Source organism: Gymnoscopelus microlampas, assembly GCF_963454915.1.
Source record: "Gymnoscopelus microlampas genome assembly, chromosome: 22".
NCBI classification, from domain to species: domain Eukaryota; kingdom Metazoa; phylum Chordata; class Actinopteri; order Myctophiformes; family Myctophidae; genus Gymnoscopelus; species Gymnoscopelus microlampas.
Genome location: NC_139959.1, coordinates 28,221,872 through 28,242,692, shown reverse-complemented (window position 1 = coordinate 28,242,692; position 20,821 = coordinate 28,221,872). Strand labels below are relative to the sequence as shown.

The 20,821-nt window shown below is 41.8% G+C and overlaps 1 protein-coding gene across 2 annotated transcripts; it reads right to left on the bottom strand.

Annotated features, from left to right (window-relative positions):
- Positions 1-2,019: 2,019 nt before the first annotated feature.
- On the bottom strand, positions 2,020-20,257 carry cip2a (cellular inhibitor of PP2A). 2 transcript variants are annotated; one of them, XM_084049285.1, is made up of 22 exons: positions 19,965-20,257; positions 18,615-18,742; positions 17,735-17,882; positions 16,265-16,377; positions 15,945-16,039; positions 15,751-15,847; positions 14,848-14,970; positions 13,790-13,935; positions 13,442-13,517; positions 13,093-13,332; positions 12,069-12,231; positions 11,718-11,865; positions 10,160-10,259; positions 9,715-9,833; positions 9,363-9,594; positions 8,764-8,829; positions 8,462-8,572; positions 7,692-7,888; positions 4,900-5,013; positions 4,372-4,454; positions 3,929-4,068; positions 2,020-2,616 (listed from the first exon to the last, which is right to left on the bottom strand). In XM_084049285.1, the coding sequence occupies exons 2-22, from the start codon at positions 18,714-18,716 to the stop codon at positions 2,470-2,472; spliced, it is 2,760 nt and encodes a 919-aa protein (XP_083905411.1). In that variant the 5' UTR covers positions 18,717-18,742; positions 19,965-20,257; the 3' UTR covers positions 2,020-2,469. The 2 variants fall into 2 exon arrangements, with proteins under 2 accessions (XP_083905411.1, XP_083905412.1); XM_084049286.1 differs by having other exon boundaries at positions 9,414-9,594.
- Between the last annotated feature and the right edge of the window lie 564 nt (positions 20,258-20,821).

Here is a 20,821-nt window from a genome sequence, read left to right as displayed (position 1 = left end):
AGCCGCCGGTATGGTGACAAAATACGAGCCGTGCGTTATCCACCATGGCTATGCTGTCAGTGTCTGTCACGGACACTGGTGACCTATCGAAATTGGTGACCGCGTCGATGCATGCTGTAAATTAGCCCTGGACTCCAGAGCGTTAGTGAGTTCTCTCTTAACGCCCTGCCAGACGCTCGCTGGACGCTCATAGACGAGGAATTCCACTGCCCTGCGAGGGCTCCAACACACTGTAGTAAAAAAATAAACAAAACCACTTCGCTACTCACCGAAACAAAGACTGTTTTGTGTTGTTGAAAGTCTATTCTTGGAGGTGGGAAGCCTCAGCACCCCACTTTCTCTGTAAAAATGCCCTTTTTGGGCAGAAAATAAAATATGTCCGCCAGAGGGAAATGATTGTATTTATTCCACTGCGCCCTCTACAGATCTTGTCAATGGTCATTTATATTGACCAGGTCTGTAGAGGGCACAGTGGAGTACATAAAATAATACACTTTCGCTACTCACCAAAACGAAGACGGTTTTAAGATGTTGAAAGCCTACTTTCCTAAGTGGGAACACCCTGAGCCCCCCACCTCAAGTCTTAAATACACTTTTTGGCCAGAAAAGACAGAAAGAGAGAAGAGAAAGATTAACACTCCACTGCGCCTAGTTGCCTAAATATTGACAAGATATGTAGGGGGCGCAGTGGAGTTCTAACAGGACCAGAGCTAGCTGTAAATACTGTTTTGTTTCTTTCAATGAGAAATAGATTTTATGGGAGAACGACGATAAAGAAAAGAATAGTTTATCGACACGACATAAATATACATTATCAGGATAAATGCTGCACGCAATAGCCAATTCCACCAGCTTAACATTTATATTGACGCCGAATGAAAAAAAGATATAGGCCTATTCATGCCAAAAGAAAAAAGTTTGAGTCTTATTGGCGACACACTTTGATGGGTCACCAATTACTGCGTAACCCGAGTGTGCTGGGATATGGCCGTGATGCAGAGCCTTGTGTCAGGAAGGAGTCAGGACAACATGTCATGGCAGGAAGAACAGCTGTTGTTCAAAACATCCCAGAGACAAGACACATCATCACCTTCAAACGGCGTTTGTGTTGTTTCAGCTCACTGCACCTACACGTGGAAGCCACACTATTTCCACCAAAGTGACATAAGCACCTCAAAAACAAGTGGTGGAAAAAGTTAACGTAAGTACTTAAGTACAAAAGTATTGGTATCAAAATGTACTTAAAGCACCAAAAGTAGAAAGTACCCATTATGCAGAATGTCCCATTTCACAGGTTTCAAACGTATACATTTTTTTTGAAAATAGCAGCTCTATCAGCGATTTCTAAATAGCCAAAGTTTATATAGGGCTGAAGTGGTTAATGTGTTATGTAATAATAATCCAAATCTACGAAGTAACTAAAGTAAAAAAAATAATAGTGGAGCAAAAGTAGAATATTGTGGGGTCCTCAGATTTGCTTAATGTGCAAAATTGTTTTTTTTTTTTCACTCAACAGTAAACAAACCAACATACAGTATGTAAGTGTATACAGGGTATCTGCAAATTTCTGAGGTGATCTTAAAAAGTGACCCAATACCTCTAAAATGGAAAATAAATAAAATAATGCCATTACTGTGTCTCAAGTAATCAACAAACTATACTATCAAAATCTTGAAAATAGTCGATCTACAAGCTCTGGGAGTAAAACAAAATGTAATGCCTCAACTCCATTGCAAATATGATTACTTTGGGAGGTCATGGCCTGAAAGGTTTGTCCTAGTCTACTATTGCTATTCATAATTATTTCTTTATTGCTTCTACAATGATGAGTGATGAAAACCAAAGAATTTTACCAAAGAACATTAAACGAACATTTTGTCAAAAGCAAAACAAATCTTTGTCGTCCAAATTTTCACTGATGAACTTGCAGTGGCATATTTGACCACCAACATCAACTTTTTGATGGATGAAAGGGGTCCCATCAACAGCCAAAACTTCAAGCACTCTGACAAGCAAGGGTTTACTTTAAAAAGCCTTTAATTAGACAGCAGGGCTATACCATTTAAAAACAATAAAACCAAAAATGCATTTGATTTGCTTTGTCCACCACTGGGAATAATTACTTAGTATCTCAAAATGAGAAACTTACTCTCAATAATTACTAGCTTATGTCTGAATAATAATGACTTAGCATCTCAAAATGATGAAAAACCTTTTAAAATATATATTCTTTCCCACTGTAACTCATTTTTCATGAAACAAAACACAAGACATAAGGCAAAAAGTAGACAGTATATGTTGCCAGACATAGATAAAACAGACAATACTAAATAGTTCATTTAATTTACAGTAAATACCATTTAAAATTATTTTATTATTTTGCTTTCTCGTCGTCATCCTCTATCTTTGTGTAGGGGTGTGTTACTGTTTTTCGTATGACTTGTTTGCGGTTGTTAGTGTGTGTGTCCATCACAGTGAGAGGTTGACGTCATTCTTCGCCTTGCCGCTGCTCAGGCTGTGAATCATGGCGATCATGGCAGAGTGTTTGTTAAGCTCGTCCTCCTTCTGTTTCAGCTTGACCTCCACCTGGCTCTTCTGCAGTTCAAGAGATGATGCCTGTTGATGGCCAAGAGATATTAACAAATGCCTGGGCTCAGCTCTGGCTGGGCCTAGCTGGTCCAAACACTATAGGCATTATTGCACTGCCATCTGTGCCCCTCAACTGGAAAATGCAATTGTGCTGGAACTTGGCAGCCAGGAATGTTCTAAACTAACCAACACAATTCCTCCATTACATTTGTTCTCTGTCCACAAGCCTGTCACAACAATCTTCTGATGAACTTCCAGGGGTCCAGACTCACAGGAACTTGCAACATTGGTGACACAGAAACAAAGATGGTTTTAAGGTGTTGAAAGCCTACTCTCCTCGGTGGGAAGACTCTCAATCTTGTCAATAGAAAAATTCCAATGACCAGATCTGTAGGTGGCGCACTGGAGTTACTAAAACATTCATCCGTCCGGTGGAATATTTTATTTTCTGGACAAAAATTACATTTGTTCTCTGTCCACAAGCCTGTCACAACAATCTTCTGATCAACTTCCAGGGGTCCAGACCAAGGGGCCAGCCTGACATATTTACAATGAGGCCGATACGGAAGAGGGACAGTTCATATGAATGGCCTGTATGGCGCTGTTTTACCCCTGCAGGTGTCAGAAGAAATATTCTCTCATTGTAAGTGGATGGGTTTTTGACGAACTTTAGACTAGATTTTCTTACCTTAACACATTTCACGCCAGAGTTTAATATCATAATGTACTCACCAGTGCCAGCGATTTACTGTTGTTTTTTTGTTTTTTTTACGTCGCCACAGACCTCGCTAAATACCTTAAGATCGCGCGTTAAACTGTTTGTAGACACACAGGGTAGCTGTGTGAGTGGCCCAGAGAAGACCGTTTCAATCGGCGACATTCCATTTTGCAGTAGCCGCGGTTTCTGTTAAACAGCGTTCAGTGAGGAGAAAAAAAACTCAGAGATAATGGCGGATTAGGGGAAGATTTAGAGCGCCGGCGGATGGGAAACGAAAATCTCCGGATACGGATATTTCCATATCCGGGTGTGCTACAATGAAATGTGTCACTGCGAGGGAGGCCTACAATGAAATGTGTCACTGCGAGGGAAAAAAAAAAAAAAAAAACTTCGCGTAGAACTACAAAAATTCCAATGACCAGATCTGTAGGTGGCACACTGGAGTTAAACTGGAGAACATTTATCCGTCCGGTGGAATATTTTATTTTCTGGACAAAAAGTGGATTTTACACAAAGGTGGGGGTCTGACTGAAATTATTACAAAACACAGTACAAACAGGGAAATAATGTGAAATTATTAGATGTTAATGTTTTTATTTTCAAAGCACGCGCGTGTCTTACCCTGATGCTGGCGTCCTTCCTCGCCTGCTCCGTTTTGTTGAGTTCCTTCCTCAGAACATCCGCAGTCTCTTCCAGCTCACTCTTCTCTCTCTCCTTTTCCTTCCCTCTGTCCTCCTCCGCTCGCAGTTCCTCCCGCAGACCTGACAGACACGGGGGAAGCAGGGGGATTAGATACGGCACGACCACAGACAACAGCACAGCGAAAGATGAAAGACGATAGGGACACATGAGTGTCAACAGTAGAGACAGTTAAGACAGAGATAAACCAGCAGATTAATAAATATATCAAACAATCTATATACTGTTTTATTTCAATGAATACAATATCTATGTAGATTTCATCTATACAGTTAAAAAAATAAAGATCGTTACCGTACGATAACACAACCCATGACAACACACAGCATTGACCTGCTGACCACACTGTTGGTGTCACAACTGACCTGTGATGTCACCGTCTCTCTGCTGCAGGTCCGACTGGAGGGTCTTTATCTTCTCCTCTCTGTCCTCCAACACCGACACCGTCCTGAGGGTTTCATGATTAGGGATGGGTGTATAATCGTTATTAGCTTTTATCGAAATTAAAAAACGCACACAATAATCGTATTGCAGAGATTTTAAATTATTGTGAAATTGTCCTCCGTCATACACTAGGATCAATCTACAAGCTTAAATGCGTTGCGAGCTTGTAGATCGGCTATTTTTGGCAAGCGTTCCCCCCAGAATAGAGAAGCTGGGGGTTAAAGATGTTAACAAAAGTGGCACTTAATGTTTGCAGCAAATTTTGATTATCGCGATAATATTGTTAATCACAATTATTCTTGCCACAATAATTGTGACATGTCATTTCCATATCGTCCCATCCCTATTCATGATTAGCAATAATAAACGGTAATGGCAGAGATTGTGCACAGATGTCATGCTTGGTTTTAATTCATTCTGTGCATGTGTGTGCGTGCGGTCGTCTTTACTTGTCGTGTTGCTTCCGCAGAGTCTCGTGGTTCTTCTTCAGCGTGTCATTCTGTTTGGTGAGGGAGATGTGAGCTGCCTGCAGCTCCTTCAACAAACGCTCGCTGTCGCTAAACCTGTAAAGACCACATCATCACAACCTTAATATTACAGCTGTAATAGAGCGCCGAAGTCTGACACCACTGCTGCTAGAGGGCGCTGTCCCCCCGGGTCATGGCGTGACCCAATAGGGGAATCTTAGATCAAGTCACATAAGAACTGTGTTCCAGAAATAAACAAATCAGCCAGGCGATCTTATTCAGGTATGTTCATTTTTGGAGCTTAGTTCTTATACGACGCAATCTAAAGATTTCTCTATGGGATTTGTAAGAGAAAAAAATAACGCAATGACCCAGAGGTAGTGGGAGTGACGTCAGGACTTCGGTACTCTATACATAATATTCATGTATGTATGTATGTGTCACAGCTCAAAACACCAAATCCCTAAAAACGTTTCTAACACTGAAAATGACAATGAAAGGTATTTGGTAAAGATTGTTATTTTCTGCTGTATTACAGAGCATGTGAGCGGAGCACTTGACCTAGCCTTGAGGACCATGCAGTCTTTTGATATTGCACTGTTTAGACTGATGCTAGGTTCTTGGTTTACCTATGATCCTAGATTACTGAGGCACTACACGTTTCTATGCATTTGATGTAGGCCTATGAGTTAACTTGCTTATTGTAAATCGCTCTGGATTAAGAGCGACTGCTAAATGCCTAAAGTGTAGGTCTGTTTTGCAAACCATATAGTATGGTACTGTACAGGCTTATGAAACAGCATAGTATGACTAAGTTACAGAAGTGGTAAATTGTATCACCAACTTCTTGTCATGGGTCGACTGAAAACAAAAGTGAGCGTGGGAATATTAATTACTGACACTACTTGCTTCACGTTATGGGAGGAAACCGATTACAAAAAGATAAAATAAGAGAGAAGTGACCAAGTAAAAGAAGGTACATTTTATGTTGAAATTTGTGGACCAGTAGATCATATCTCACACTAAATACAGTATACTGTTAATGGTGCTAAATAGCACTAAAAATGGTTCTCTGGCCCGTAACCATAGGGGAAGTGTGTATGTGCGCGTGTCCACTTTGCAGAAACAAGAAGATACGTAGAAGGAAGTATGGCTGATACAGTATCAATAGTGCAGCAAATGTGTTGCAAATATTCAGATGTATTGAAAAACGTATATTGTGACAACACTAGCCTATGTTTGGTGTTTAAAGTTGTTTAAAACGTATCCAAGACATTTTTATAGGTGGCTTTGACCAAATCCTTTATTATTAGTCTATTTACTATAAATGTAAAAGCTATATTTTATATCACAATCAGCCAAAAATAATCATGGGTCATTTCTGGTGGCCTTTAATGGGTCTGATTTTTTGGGCACTCCTTCTGAAATGGTGAGATACACCTTAAAGAATGTGTGTACCAAATTTGGTGCTTGTATCCGCCGCGTAACGATTTCACCATTTGTTGAGCTTAATTCCCCCTCCTATATGGGAAGGTATTGCAGAGTCCCCATTGGGTTAAAGCAGAATTTTGGACTAAAGTTTTATTACCTTTTCTATGATGTTATGATATCTTAGGATGAATGGTACAGTAGAAAAATGTCATAACTCCACCCCTGGTCCGCCACAGCTTAAAAGCCCTCTAAGCTGCCTCATTCACTAGAATGGGGAATCTCACTTACAGTTGAAGCGGATAGGCCTTAGGTTAGATCACATATTTTAATAGCTTTTTTTTTGGGGGTGAGATCTGATGTTCATAGTGACAGAACACTATGCAACCAAAAAAAAAAACAGAAGTCTCGCTAGACGAGATTGAAATCTCGAGATTGAAATCTCGTCTAGCAAGACTTCTGTTTTTTTTTTTTCTTTTGGACAGTGTTCTGTCACTATGAACGTCAGATCTCAAAAAAAAAAAAAAAAAAGCTATTAAAATATGTGATCTAACCTAAGGCCTATCCGCGCACCTTTTTAAGCTGTGGCGGACCAGGGGTGGAGTTATGACATTTTTCTACTGTACCATTCATCCTAAGATATCATAACATCATAGAGAAGTAATAAAACTTTAGTCTAAAATTATCCTTTAAAGGGCAGCCAATGAGGAAAAAGTGACGCACTGCCGCCTCAAAGCGGAGGGCCCAGGGGTCCTTGAGGGGGTCCGCAGCTAAATAGAGTACAGATTTAACACTTTTCCCATTTTATTTGTCTGCACAAAATTGTTTTAAAAGGTTTTTTTCGAAAAAAAGTTTTTCAATTTTCGATACGGCACATTTCAGTGTAACACCACTGGAAACGGAATTATTCGGGATCCGGTTTTGCCGAGCCCGTTGACTTCCGTTCTAATGACGAAACTGAAACCCCATTTTCTCGTTGTAGTTTTTCTCCTCGCTAATCACTGTTTAACATAAACCGCTCTAACTACAACATGGCGGCTCCGTTTGACACGTGGTTTTCACTGCTCGAACCAGGCAGATCTCCGCGATGTATACAAACAGTGCACAGCTCGATCTTAAGGATTTTAACAAGGTCTATGGCGACGTGAAAAAAACAAAAAAACGTTGGCACTGGTGAGTACATTATGAGATTAACCTCTGGCATGGAATGTGTTAATAGGTTTGCGTAGATCTACGCGACTGGCACTCAATGTGTTAAATGGGGGACCACTGCCAAATACATATCAATTCGGGGGTCCTTGACATGACAATGTTTGAGCACCACTGGCATTAAGAGAGGTACAGACCTGCCATGCAAGGTATTGTACGCTCCTTTGAGGGCGTGGTGTTCCTGGGAGTCCTGCTGCAGTCTGCTGTTGTGCTGCAGCAGAGACTCCATGTCGGCTTTGGACCGCTCCACCTCCGCCACCTGAGCCCCCAGCGCCCCCTGCAGGTCCTCCCGGCCGCGCTCCGCCTCCTTCAGCAGGCTGCCCAGCTTACGAGCCTGGAGGATTATATAGACAAACGCACAGAGGATGAACAGTCAATAATATCTCACATTTGTATATCGTTGCTGTCGGGCAGAAACCTTATCTCCACATTGCAAATGTTTGGTGTTCCGCCTACTTGATTATAATACAGTGTCACACAAAAGTATCAAAGTAGCAGATCCACAAGCTTGTAGAACTGCTACTTTTGAATCCTGAAAAATAACTGTTTTTTTGGACATACAAGGTTTCCACCAGAGAGCGAGAGAGCGAGAGAGAGATATATATATCTATATATATCTCGTGAACCACTCATCCGGTCAAATTCATACTTTGGGAGCTGTAATTTTATCCAGTCTACTTCATACTAGGTGCATTGTCTCTAATCTCTAGTGTGAAGTCTTGAGTAGTTCTCGAGAACACAAGCAGCCATACCACAGTTCCCTTCCAACATCCATTTTGGTGTGTTAGGTCTTAATAATATCCTACCCGAGAGCAAGCAGGTGTGTGTGTGTGTGTGTGTGTGTGTGTGTGTGTGTGTGTGTGTGTGTGTGTGTGTGTGTGTGTGTGTGTGAATGACTGCATGTTACCTCAGCTTCGGCCTGCGCTCGCTGAAAGCGGTACTGAGCAATGAGCCGGTCAGCCTGAGAGAGGGCCATGGCCTTGGCCTCCAACAGGTCCTGCAGACGACTCTCTTTCGACTGAGAGTTGAGAGAGAGACAAAGACAGATAGAGAGACAGAGAGAGAGAACGAGGGAAAAAGAGAGGGATAAATGGAAAGAGAGAGGGGCAGTGAAAAAGTGGTGAGAGGATGAGAGGAAGACAAACAGTGATTAGTTAATGGTTAAGACACACACACACACGGCATTGTTTAGAACTGCACTCCACTCACCGCCAGAGAAGAGAGCTTCTCCTCGTACACATCGATGATCTGGGACACGCGCACGTCTTCCTGCAACTGCAAAAGAAAATTAGCAGAGACAAAATGCATTACACTATGAGCCGATACATTCAAGGCCCATCTTCTGTCTATTCCAACATGGAAACGGATCAAATTGGGAAAACAGATTATTATACTCGTTTTTCAGCGCTGATTGTCAGGATGGATCTTGGGAAAATTAAAACAAACATTTAGTACTTCCAAGGACCAACACAGATGTAAACCCTCACGATTCCAAAATATCAGCATTCCTTAAAGGGCAATTTTACACTCTGTGTTATTATTATTATATATTATTATTGCAATATACATGTTCTTTCTCTTGTTGTGCATGCCCTCCCATAGGAGTACATGCCCTCTTCCCTTCCCAGAACACAGGCCAATTGTGTTCGTATAGATGCTCCACAAAGCCAGATGCACCTCGGTGGATTTGAACCCACAACCTCCGTGGTGGTGGTGGGCAGGCACTTAAACACTGCACCACCCTAGTGCCTCAGAATTACTTTCCCTTAATTTGTATTTCATTCCCACATATTTCCAGGCAGGCCTACTTGTATACACCTGCATCGGCGATCCAAAATACAGATAATCGTCCAACACACCTCCATGCCATTCTGGATTCTCTCAATGAGGCTGTTGACAGTTTTGTTGGAATTCATGGATGAATCCGATAGGCTGATATTTGTCCAGGGGGGTGAGACTTCCTGCACAGCGACACGCTTCATGGACACCTCAGCATCCCTCTGGCGATAGGCATTGTTGGCAGCCATGCTTTCCCCTAGACTTTAACAGAAACACTTGTGGCTATTGGATGAATGCAGAGGTAACATGCGTGCCAAATTTTAATAATGGCACTGTGTATGACTGAGCGTATGCGCTGGGCATGTGTAATGTCTCACTCACACCAGCAAGGGGAAATCTGGCAAAGGCGTGGCTTCAAACAATAAGGAAAGGCCACATTGTACTCGCTCTCTGTCATTGGATGTCAGGCCCAGAGAGAAAGGGGTCACCATCCTTTGGTCCTGTTAAGAGAGACAGAGAGAGACAGACAGACAGAGAGAGGGACGAGAGGATGGGATATGAATAAATAACCCTTCGCTAACATAAGAATGGGAGAACGAGACTAAGAGGTTCTGCTACTGGCCTCTAACACCCAAGGTAGCAGTTCTAGAAATTGTTTTAAGTTGTCAAGTGTCAATCTGTCCTTCAAGTGAAAATGTTGGATTACGGGTGGTGCTAGAGGAAAGGCCATTAGGCCACCAAAATCAGTAGGTTTCATGCCTTGGTAAAATATCACATTAAATAAAGGTGAGGAACAGTTACAGAGAGACAGTCTGTGTAAACCTACCTGCAGGATCTTGTAGAAGCTAGTCTCCATGTCTTTCACCTGCTGTCTCAGTTTGCTCATCAGCTCCAGAGTCTTCAGGATAGCCTCGGCACACACCTGGCTGAAACACATCACAGTTCATCTTGTGAGTTGCCACACTTCTATTGGCATCTCAATAGCATTTTAGTAGTGGTAGTATAGTGATTCTCATTAGGAGTGATTGGGAAAGTAAAAGAGAAGAGGTTGAGATGGTTTGGACTTGTGCGGAGGAATGGTATACTGGGAGAAGGATGCTGAAGATGGAGCTGCCAGGCAACGGAAGAAGAGGAAGGCCATAGGGGAGGTTTATGGATGCAGTGAGAGAGGACATGAAGGTGGCTGGAGTGACAGAGGACGATGCAGGACAGGAACATATGGAAACAGATGACTCGCTGTGGCAACCTCTAATTATCCAAATTAACCAAAAGAAGAGTGGTAGTGTTTAGACACCATTGAGGTACCAAATATGCACACAACACTAATTATCATCATAAGACCAAATACTAACATACTACTGTACAGTATGTCATTTTTCTTTGTTTCTTTTTATCCCTTTTTCTGCCCAATTTAGTTGTTATGCCAATTGATTCCTCCCCACACACACACACATTTGTGTGCTGTCACTGCTGTTGTATCCTACTACTCACCTGCCAGCGAGTAGCCCCCACCGGGAGGACGTAGGGCCTTTGTCCTACCTCTCCTGACCAACACTCACTGCTGATAGGTGGAATAGGAATACATGGCCGTACATGCCTGTAGTAATACATGCAGTGACAAATGTCACCCTCCGTGCCCGGGTTCCCAACCCCGAACACGGGCCAATTGTGTTCGTATAGACGCTCGACAAAGCCGGATGCACCAGGGTGGAGTCGCACCCACAACCTTCCTTAAAGGGCTTTTTTTTTTGTGGTGGGCAGGTCCGGGGAACCCCACTTTGAGAACCACTGCCCTAAAGAATCAGGGTTTAGCTTTGAGAACCACTGCCCTAAAGAATCGGGGTTTAGCTATACCTAAACATGAAATAAACTAGGCTAAGAAATTAATGTTTTCTGGGGTTTCCTTGACATTGTCTACTGTAAGTATTAGACTGTATGTATCACTGATATACATTTTTACAGAAATGGGAACCATGTCTGCTTATGACTAATTACTGGCATTGCTGCTAACGTGATGGGAAATAAACTGACGCCACTGACAGCCAAATATTGTCTGCCAGTAAATAGTGGCTATGAGTATACATATACGTATGTCAGGATCTGCCAAAGACCAAGTTTGTGGTCAAAGTGTGTTTTGCTCAGTGGAAGTGGTGGAGAAGGAAGCTGATAAGCAGACTTTCTTTATATCTTGGTTTGCTTTCTTGTCATTCTATTGATCTCTTGTCGTGAAGTGGTGAAGGAAATTGTACTCAGATCCACTATCTGGATGACATGATTAAAATGATTTTGAAACTGTCACAAAGACAGTTGCACTAGCTAGTGGACGCATTGAATGTAGAGAACATGAAATTAATCCAAAAACCCAGCTGTGAGAAGAACATCACCTGAGGTCATCGCCTGAGCCAGGAGGGGGACAGGTGAGGGGGCTGCTGTTTTGGCTACACGAGAGCAGCGATTCAACCAATGAGAGGCAGAGCTGAGCGGTCAACTGGCGCGCAACCAGACACCTGGTGGAGTCCTCGTCACACAGGAGTGGAGCAGTTAAGGCTTTAACACACGTGCGCTGACACACCAGGCAGACACACACACACACACACACACTCACAAAATGACCAACACAAGGAAGCTGTTCACACGACATGTACGCACAGACACACTGAAAGTGGACAGCTACAAACACACAGAGTCCCACAGTGGAGTGGAAAAAAGGCGAGTGGACACGATGTGAAGGATATCCAGCAGCAGGTTGTTAACGTGTGAGAAGAGTACGCAGCGCTTCCTCAGCTGACTGTCTCCCTGTGAGGCATCAACGCCCTTCAATAGACCCAAAACCACAGGGAGCAGCATCTCCACAAAGCTTAACAAACAGCCTGGCACACTCTCTGCTTCAAGTGCTTCCTAGAGAGGGGAAGAGAGAGAGAGAGAGTGAGATTGAATTGAGGGAATCAAAAAAATGTGAGAATAACTGCATTACTTTTACATTGTTCAATTGAGAGGACCTCCCCGGGACCCAAAGTTTTCTTAGATTTTTTTAAATTGACCTATGAATTATTTTTGAAAAATGTTTGAATTTGTCTTGAATTCATGAAAATGTGTGAATTTTGTGGGGATATTTTGGAATAATAAATAAAGGGATATTAACATCAACTAGAGACTGGTCTAGTTGATGTTCTCATAGAGTGACATACAATGAGTTAGCAGGCAGGGATTCCATATTTTACTGGAGGACATTATGATAGGACACAGCTGTTGTGGGGTCGGAACCTCTCTGACCTTTCAGTCATAAGACGCTCTCTCTAACCGGATGACTTATAGGGGATTTAGGGGAGTTTTAGCATGGTGTCGTCTTTCCATTCCACCAACGGACATTTTGGAGGGGCAACACTGAGGTGGGACATCAATGGGTGTGTGAGTAAAGTGATTTTATCAAACAGGTTTTTGACTATGTGCTTCACAACGTTTTCATGCGAAGGACCCCCAAATTGATCTCTATATGAAAATGTTTTGTGCCAGAGAGCATAAGATTTACAAAGTGTCACGCTGTGAGCTTGTATATCTACTATTTTTGAATAGCAAATGTATGAATTATGGATAAAGTGGTTCGAAATGATTGTAATGCTACATTAACTACTTTTGCTGGGGACCCCCTGGAATCCCCAAAGGACCTCTAGTACCCCACTTTGAGAACCAATGCTTTACAGAACAAAAAACAACATGCACTCAATACAAACTATAACGTTCTATAGGTCCTTGTCATACCTCCAGTAGCTCATTCAACAGCTGCAGGGCTTGGGAAAAGCAGCTCTCCATTCCTTCCGCAGGTGAGCTCAGCAACTGGACTAGAGCTAGCCCAGGCTCCGCCTTCTGTCCACAGTCGACGCCCACCCCCTGTCTCCGACTAGCAGCTCTGAGTTTAGGGCCCACCGGTTTGAACATCACGTCACATAGAAGAGAGCGGAGCCCTGACACACTGCATACAGCCAAGAGCAGCTCCAACACCTAGAGACAACATCCATCCATATATTATCTGAATTAAAGGGCCTAAATCATGATTGATTGATTCATTATACTAGTGTGTCGATTTGTGATGGTTCGCCTTGCCTCTCACCTTGGCTGCAGAGTCTGGGTCTTTTCCATGGAGCAGGCCCAAAACTTGAGACACGCATGCAGTGAAATGTTCATACCTAGAGAGACAGAAATGTTCCTTTGTTGTTTATGCAACCAGAGTGACTTACGCCGAGTAGGTAGGTAGTGCTTCAGTAACTTACTTATATCTTCTCTGTTGATTGGAAACGTCATGTGTCCAAAACTGTTACTTTTCAGGATTGAAATTCAAAAATAGCAAAAGTTGCAGAACTACAAGCTATAGCTTGCGGATCAGCTACTTTTGATGTGTGTGTGTGTGTGTGTGTGTGTATGTGTATGTGTGTGTGTGTGTGTGTGTGTGTGCGCGCACCTGGTGAGATAGTCGGCTATCTTGGGATTCTTTAGTAGGTCAACCAAGAGGTCAACTGCGTAGTTCCGTGTCAGTGTGCCATCGCCGTTGACGATGATGTTGAAGACAAGCTGGAAAGTCTGGTGGATGTTCTTTGCATCAAATAGCTAAAAGCCAAACACATTTAATATACTTTACTACAATGTTGTAAACCAATATATCAACCTACTGTACTAGCTAGCAATCTCAGAGTTTTAGCACCCAAAAATGGGTACATGGTACAGTTAGACTGTACCATGTTTGTGACCGAGTGTTTGTTTGCTCCGAGAGTGTACAAAATAGAACCAAATGGAACCTTATAGCATGCCGTCTTTTCTTTTTGTATATTTTAATCCATTGCACTCATAAATATAGCACATAGCAGTTTTAGACTACGATTGTTTTTGTCTAGTTTATGGGCTTAAGTTTAGTGAATTCCTTTCGTGTTTTTGTTTTGTAGCAGTCCAGATAGCCTGTTTCCTCACATGGCTAGTTTGGGTATTTGTTATTATTTTGGCCAGGTTCATTCTGATGTTAATGTTGTGAATATAAATGGGGGAATAAATGGGGGAAAATCGTGCATTTATTTAATTCTCAGTCTTTGTGTTGTACCATTATCAGATCCATAGCAAAGGGCATTCAACTATTACAAAATGTTTAAACTAGATGTTATAAATGAGAAATGAATGGCTAGCAAGTGCATAGCCTATTTCTTGCCTTAATGTTACCAAAAACTGTTTTTTATAGGCTGTATAGCTTAGAATGGAAATGGTTAGCGATGGTGGTACTAAAAAGTGGGTATAAGCTTCAGTGGAAAGGCAATGATAAGTGGGGCTAAGTAGAGGTTAGTCCTCTAGTGTCTGGTATTTTGTTTTCTAATGCAATTTCGGGTCATGGGTGGGATGGCCGACTTTGATTAGTCAAGACACGCCAAAACGAGGCAGGATGATACTACAATCGAAAAGCGGCATTAGAGGCTAATATGGTGCCCATTCTAAACAATAATGAGAAATCAGATGTCGGACGTGTGCTGCACCTACCTTTTCTCCAACCTTTTCATTTAGAGTGAGGCTGGCCAGTATATTCAGGGTGAACACCACCACAGTCAGACTGTTGTGATCGAGGAAGTTGAGCAGAGTACGGTAGAACTGCTTCACATTGTCCTGTAAAATGCACGAATACACACACAAACACCAAGATGAGAAATGAATCCTGACCACCGACAGTGAAGCAATAGTCAGACGTTCGGATATCTCCGCCTTCCAAATGGTCTGGATACATTAAATTCATTGTATGGGCTTGGACGGATGATGAAGGAACCAGTGTCAAAGCTACGCCCACTGTTTCTTTTTTAGGACACGCCATTACCCCCTTTACCACACAGTGTGAAAGCCTCTGCACAGATTAGGAAGGACCACACTCAGTCCTTTGAATTGGTTCTGCAATGCAGGGATTTTATTAAATCTCCAAATTACAATGACACCAGACAGAGATCTCTGAAAATCTGGCTCCTATGTGAGACTAGTGAAGGGCAGGTAAATGGTTGCTACGGCTGACTGTTCTCCTACCAGTGATTTCACAACAAACAATGCATTAGGGAGAGGATCCATTCTAGTACAAATACAACTAGCTGATCAAATAGAAAGTGGCATATTAATTGTAGGAAATGCACCAGCCACTTGGCCTCTAGACAAGGAGGTTAGTGTTTATTGTTTATCTATTAGTTCCCCTATGCTGCTACTAACACCTACAGTATGCATTCTATCGCCCTTTTTGCATTGGATTGGTGCCATCAAGATTCTTTGGTTGTACACTTGTGTTCAATGACAAAATAACATCATCCATCCATCCATCCGTCATATTCTAACACACACACACACACTCTAATGTGTTCAAAATTGTCTTGGCAAAGCTGCATCATAGATTAGGTGGTACAGACTCACCAGGGACTTGATCTGATTCTGTACTGAGGGGCTGTAGCGACACAGGTTGGCCATGAGTCCCAGGCACGGCAAAATTATGTCCTCATTACAGGATTGACTGTGGTGAGAAACATAAAGCAATCATGTGTGTAACAAGCAGTACAGGCCGACATCCACTCGGCATGATTGTATTAGGACAATATATTGTCACTTACATGTTTGACATCAGAAAAGCTATTAGCTCATGGATGTAGTTAGTAGAGTGGAATATCCGTGTGTTGTAAGTCAGTTTCTGCAGCAACTGCAAACACTGATACATACATAAACCGCAAAATGATTATACATCAATAGACGTGTGTAATGTCTACATTGGCAGCACAGAGAGCAAATGCAATTTTCAGGTCTCTCAGCCATACTAGATCATGGTTTCACCAGGCTCCAAGCACAAAATGGTCAGTCAACTTTACTTGGATAAATAAGCCATTTAAAAGAGGGAAATTGAAAGAAAAAAAAACTCACGAGTCATGACACTTACTTGCAGTACCAGCGGTTGTGTAGGTGTGGCGCTGTGCCAGTGAATGATGGAGGACAGACTGCTGGTCAGGTTGTAGCTGCTGTGGAGCAGCACTCTGCTCTCATCATCACAGGCTGAGGGAAAGGACAAACAACTAGCACCAAACTACACACACACACAACAAGCCAAGACTTGTCGACTGGTCAGCTTGTCTACTCCAGTGGTTCTCAACCTTTTCTGGCCGTGCCCCCCCCCCCAAAATAATTATATTTGAACTGGGGACCCCCACCCCCCACCCTGATAAGCACTTGGAATGTTGAAGTGAGGCATTACATATTGTTCGACTCAGTTCCACAGATAGATATTGTGAAAATAGTCGATCTACACCTCGCAATGTGAGCTTGTAGATCGGCTTTTTTCAAAAACTTTTTAAAATTTCACCAATGTTTTAATTTTTTCTATAGTATTGTTAAAGGTAGGGTAAGTGATATTTTTTGGTTAAAACAAAAAGTATTTTGTTAAAAGGTTAAAGCACTATATTCTGATAGTAATCATTGCTATAGAGTGTTTGTTCAGTAACAGGAGTCTCCCCGTCTCTCCAGCTCTTTAATAAACAGAAAATACATTTTCCGGTAGGTGTCAAAATCTCAGCCAATCAGGAGAAAGTACCAATTTTTAAGCATCATTTTTATAGTGTTCCAGTTCCAATTTTGCCTGCTCATTTCTTAGTGTCATCACTTCCAATTTCACTTGTTTAATCTATATCCTGATTGAGTTCTCTATCCTGATTGGATAAAATTGGAAATGAAACTGAAACGAAAATGCATTTTCTGTTTTATAAAGAGCTGGAGAGACAAGGACACTCCTTTTACTGAACAAACACTCTATAGCAATGAGTACTATCAGAATATAGAGCTATTTAACACTTATTTTAACCAAAGAAAATCACTTACCCTACCTTTAATTGGTCTCTTATTTTGTTTTTTAAAAAGGTGTTAAAAGTCCTTAAATTGTCACTTAGCTGTCATCTGGGGACCCCCCAAAAATCATGTGGGGGATCCACAGGTTGAGAGCCCCTGGTCTACTCTACCAGCTGCATTGTCAGAAAACCTGTCTTCCTTTGTATTCATACATATCGTTGCGGGTGGAAACCTTGCATGTCCAAAACCGTTCCCTTTTTTATTATCATAATTTTTTGCTACAAGCTCACAACGCCTCGCATTGCGACGCGTTGTGAGCTTGTAGATCAGCTATTTTCACAACTTGTGTGTGACACTCCTGTATGATGAAGTAGGGCATTCATGTACACAAAACAATATGAATTGAATACATAGGACCACAATGGAAACAAGTCCCCCGGGCTTTTTGTGTTATCCTATTAGCATTATTGTATAACTGTACTTTTTGCAAACTGTTCATAAAGTATTCAATCAATCAATCCCACCCTGAGAACACCACAAGACAGTCCAAGTTTAAGTATGTAAACAGTACCTAGTTGTCCCAACAGGGAGATGATGGTGCCTGTGAGGGCTGGACTGCAGTTTGGGTCCCCCGCCACCTCAACCAAGCCACTCACACAATCACTGGGCAGCACCTGGCCCGATGACAGCAGACGCGTACATTTCAGCTCTGATAACTCCTGCAAATGAACACACACACACACACACACACACACACACACACACACACACACACACACACAGACACACACGCACACAATTACCATTGTGTTCCCCTTTAGTGATTATTAATTCCCTGACCTAAGTAAGCCTAAGGCAGTGGTGGAAAGTAACTAAGTACAGGACATTTACTTAAGTACTGTACTTCAGTTCAATTATTTCTGAGGTATTCTTTTACTTTACTGGAGTACTTCCAATTGTTAATATTTTTTACTTCTACTCCGCTACATGTCAGAGGCAAATATTGTACTTTTAATCCACTACAATTATTTGAAAACATTAGTTACTTTGTAGATTTTGATAATTGCAAAACCACTTCAGACCTATAGGCCTATATACTTTGGCCATTTGAAAATAGCCGATCTACCAGTTCAAAATGTGTCGCTTTGCGACATGTAGTAAGCTTGTAGGTCTGCTATTTTCAAAGGATCTTTATACATTTTATACATTGGAAAACTTGCGAAATGAGACCTTCTGCAAAATGAGTACTTTTACTTTGGGTACTTTAGGTACACTTTTTTACTTTTACTCAAGTACATTTTTAATACCGAACTTGTAACAGACTATTTCTACGATAGGGTACTGATACTTTTACTTAAGTGTCCTTCTTCCGTATTTTCGTATTTTCTTATCACTGGCCTAAGAAAATACAACAAAATAGGACATTTTCTCAGGAAGACAGGGAGACTCACCTCTACTTGTTTCTGAAGTTGGCTGGTACTTTGTGATGACTTGTTATCCCTGTACTGCCGGATGGCCAGCACCAGAGACTTTAAACAAGTCGTTACGTCCATGATCCCCCCTGTCAAGAACAGCCGATCTAACAAAACCAAACAAAAATGCATGGGTGAGTGTTTTCTCTTCCTTTGAAACGCTATAACAAAACAGAAAGGGTCAAAATGGTGCTCTAACTAAATGTACAAACGTTCCTAGCTCTGGTCCATAGCGTTAGAAGGAGTTGTAGATATGCTATTTTCAAAGGATCTTTATACATTTGAAAACGTGTGAAATGGGACATTCTGCATAATGAGTATTTTCTACCTTTGGTACTTAAAGGAGAGTTCCGGTCATTTTAGGTTGTATGTTTGATGTGTCGCTAATCACTACAAGGCCTTAAAAACAAGGCTCCAAACATCCCAAAACAAACTTGTAAGGCTACTTCTTGGCCTCAATCACAAAACCCATCTAACCCCTGCTCATTTTGCTAGGATTGGATGGCTTAGGGTTGAGGACAGAGTACAGCAACTTGCTATGGGCCTGGTCTTCAAGATACACCACAACATTGGGATCCCCCTGTATTTGTCAAAATACTTCAAAAATGTTAATGAAGTCCATGATCATAACACCAGAGGCAGCTCCACAAATCATGTGCAACCTAGCCATGGTTCACATGACGCTTGTAGACAGTCATGTTTCAGGGCTATGTTCAACCCAGATTTGGCTCAACAAAGGGAATGAACTCGTTCTCATGCTATTCATCAAAAATGTGGAATGCCCTACCAAAAGGAGTAAAGGAGTGTAAAACCCTACTAACTTTCAAAACAGCCCTAAAGATACACCTTCAGGAGGCTGCAATACAAAAATGTCCCCTGTCCAAGTCCTAACCTAACCCATGTCCTAACCTAACGTACCCCCCCCCCCCCTCTCTCTTTCTTCTTTTGTACATATTTTTCACTTTTCATACCAGTAACCTGTAAGCTGATTGTATGACGTTCTGTATAGTAGTGTGTATATCTGTCTGTCTCTTATATGTCATCATGATTTGTGTGCATGGGGATCTCATCTTAAACAAGCTTAGTACTTAATGAGCTTTCCAGTTTAGTAGACCTTGTATTGTGAATTTGTATTTCCATGTACTGTTATGTACTGTCATGTACTGTTTTCATATCTTACTAAATAAAGTACATCAATCAATCACTCACCAACATACAAAGGAACGTTGAATATTACTTTTGGTACTTTTACTCATGTACATTTTGTATTCCAGACGTTTTACTTGTAACAGAGTATTTCTACATTGCAGTATTGATACTTGTACTTACAGTGAGTACTATTTCTACCTCTGTTGACAGTTTGCTGCTGGTGCTGTTCCTCCTGTCAAAAGCTAACGTTGCCTGTGTGGCTACTAGCGTTAGCTGATGTCTTATTGTCCTGACAGAGACAGACGGCTTGGTGATATAAACCGTTACTTCAGTCAAATAACGTCATTTTATATTCCTCAGACGTGCAACCTTACGTTATACTTTCCTTCGTCCACAGTCTTTAAACAGTAACAGTATGAGATACGTTGTTGTTGATAATGATGATGATGATGAATGAAGTGAAAACAAACAGCAGTCACTTCCTCCCGGTTTTATTTCGAACGTGACGGAAGTAGGAACGGTCCATTATGTCCCAGAGCAGGGGGGTGCGACGTGAACCAAGGTATATAAAACGAAGGTCTAATCACCTACGTCATTTTTTGTCGACAGGGAGCCAAACCGTGAGAACCATGGTGGATCAGCTCTTGACTGGTTCTCAAACTTTTTCATGTCAAGGACCCCCAAATTGACACTTATTAGCCCGCGGACCCCCATTTGAAAAAATATGCCCAGGACCCCCATAAGAGAAGATCTTTATGTCTCTAGCAGTGATTTTCAACCATTTTAATTTGAAGGACCCCCAGTTTGACATGCATTTGGCTGCGGACCCCCATTTAATGGCATTTCTATCTCTGGGACCCCAATTTATATTGAAAAATCAATGTTAATTTAACTCTGAGAGTGTACAAATGGAACCAAATGGACCCGTTAGGGTCCATTTGGTTCCATTTGTACGCTTTCAGAGTTACAGACCCCTAAGGGTCCATTTGGTTCATATCCATCATTTAGCTGGGGACCCCCTGGAACCCCCTCAAGTA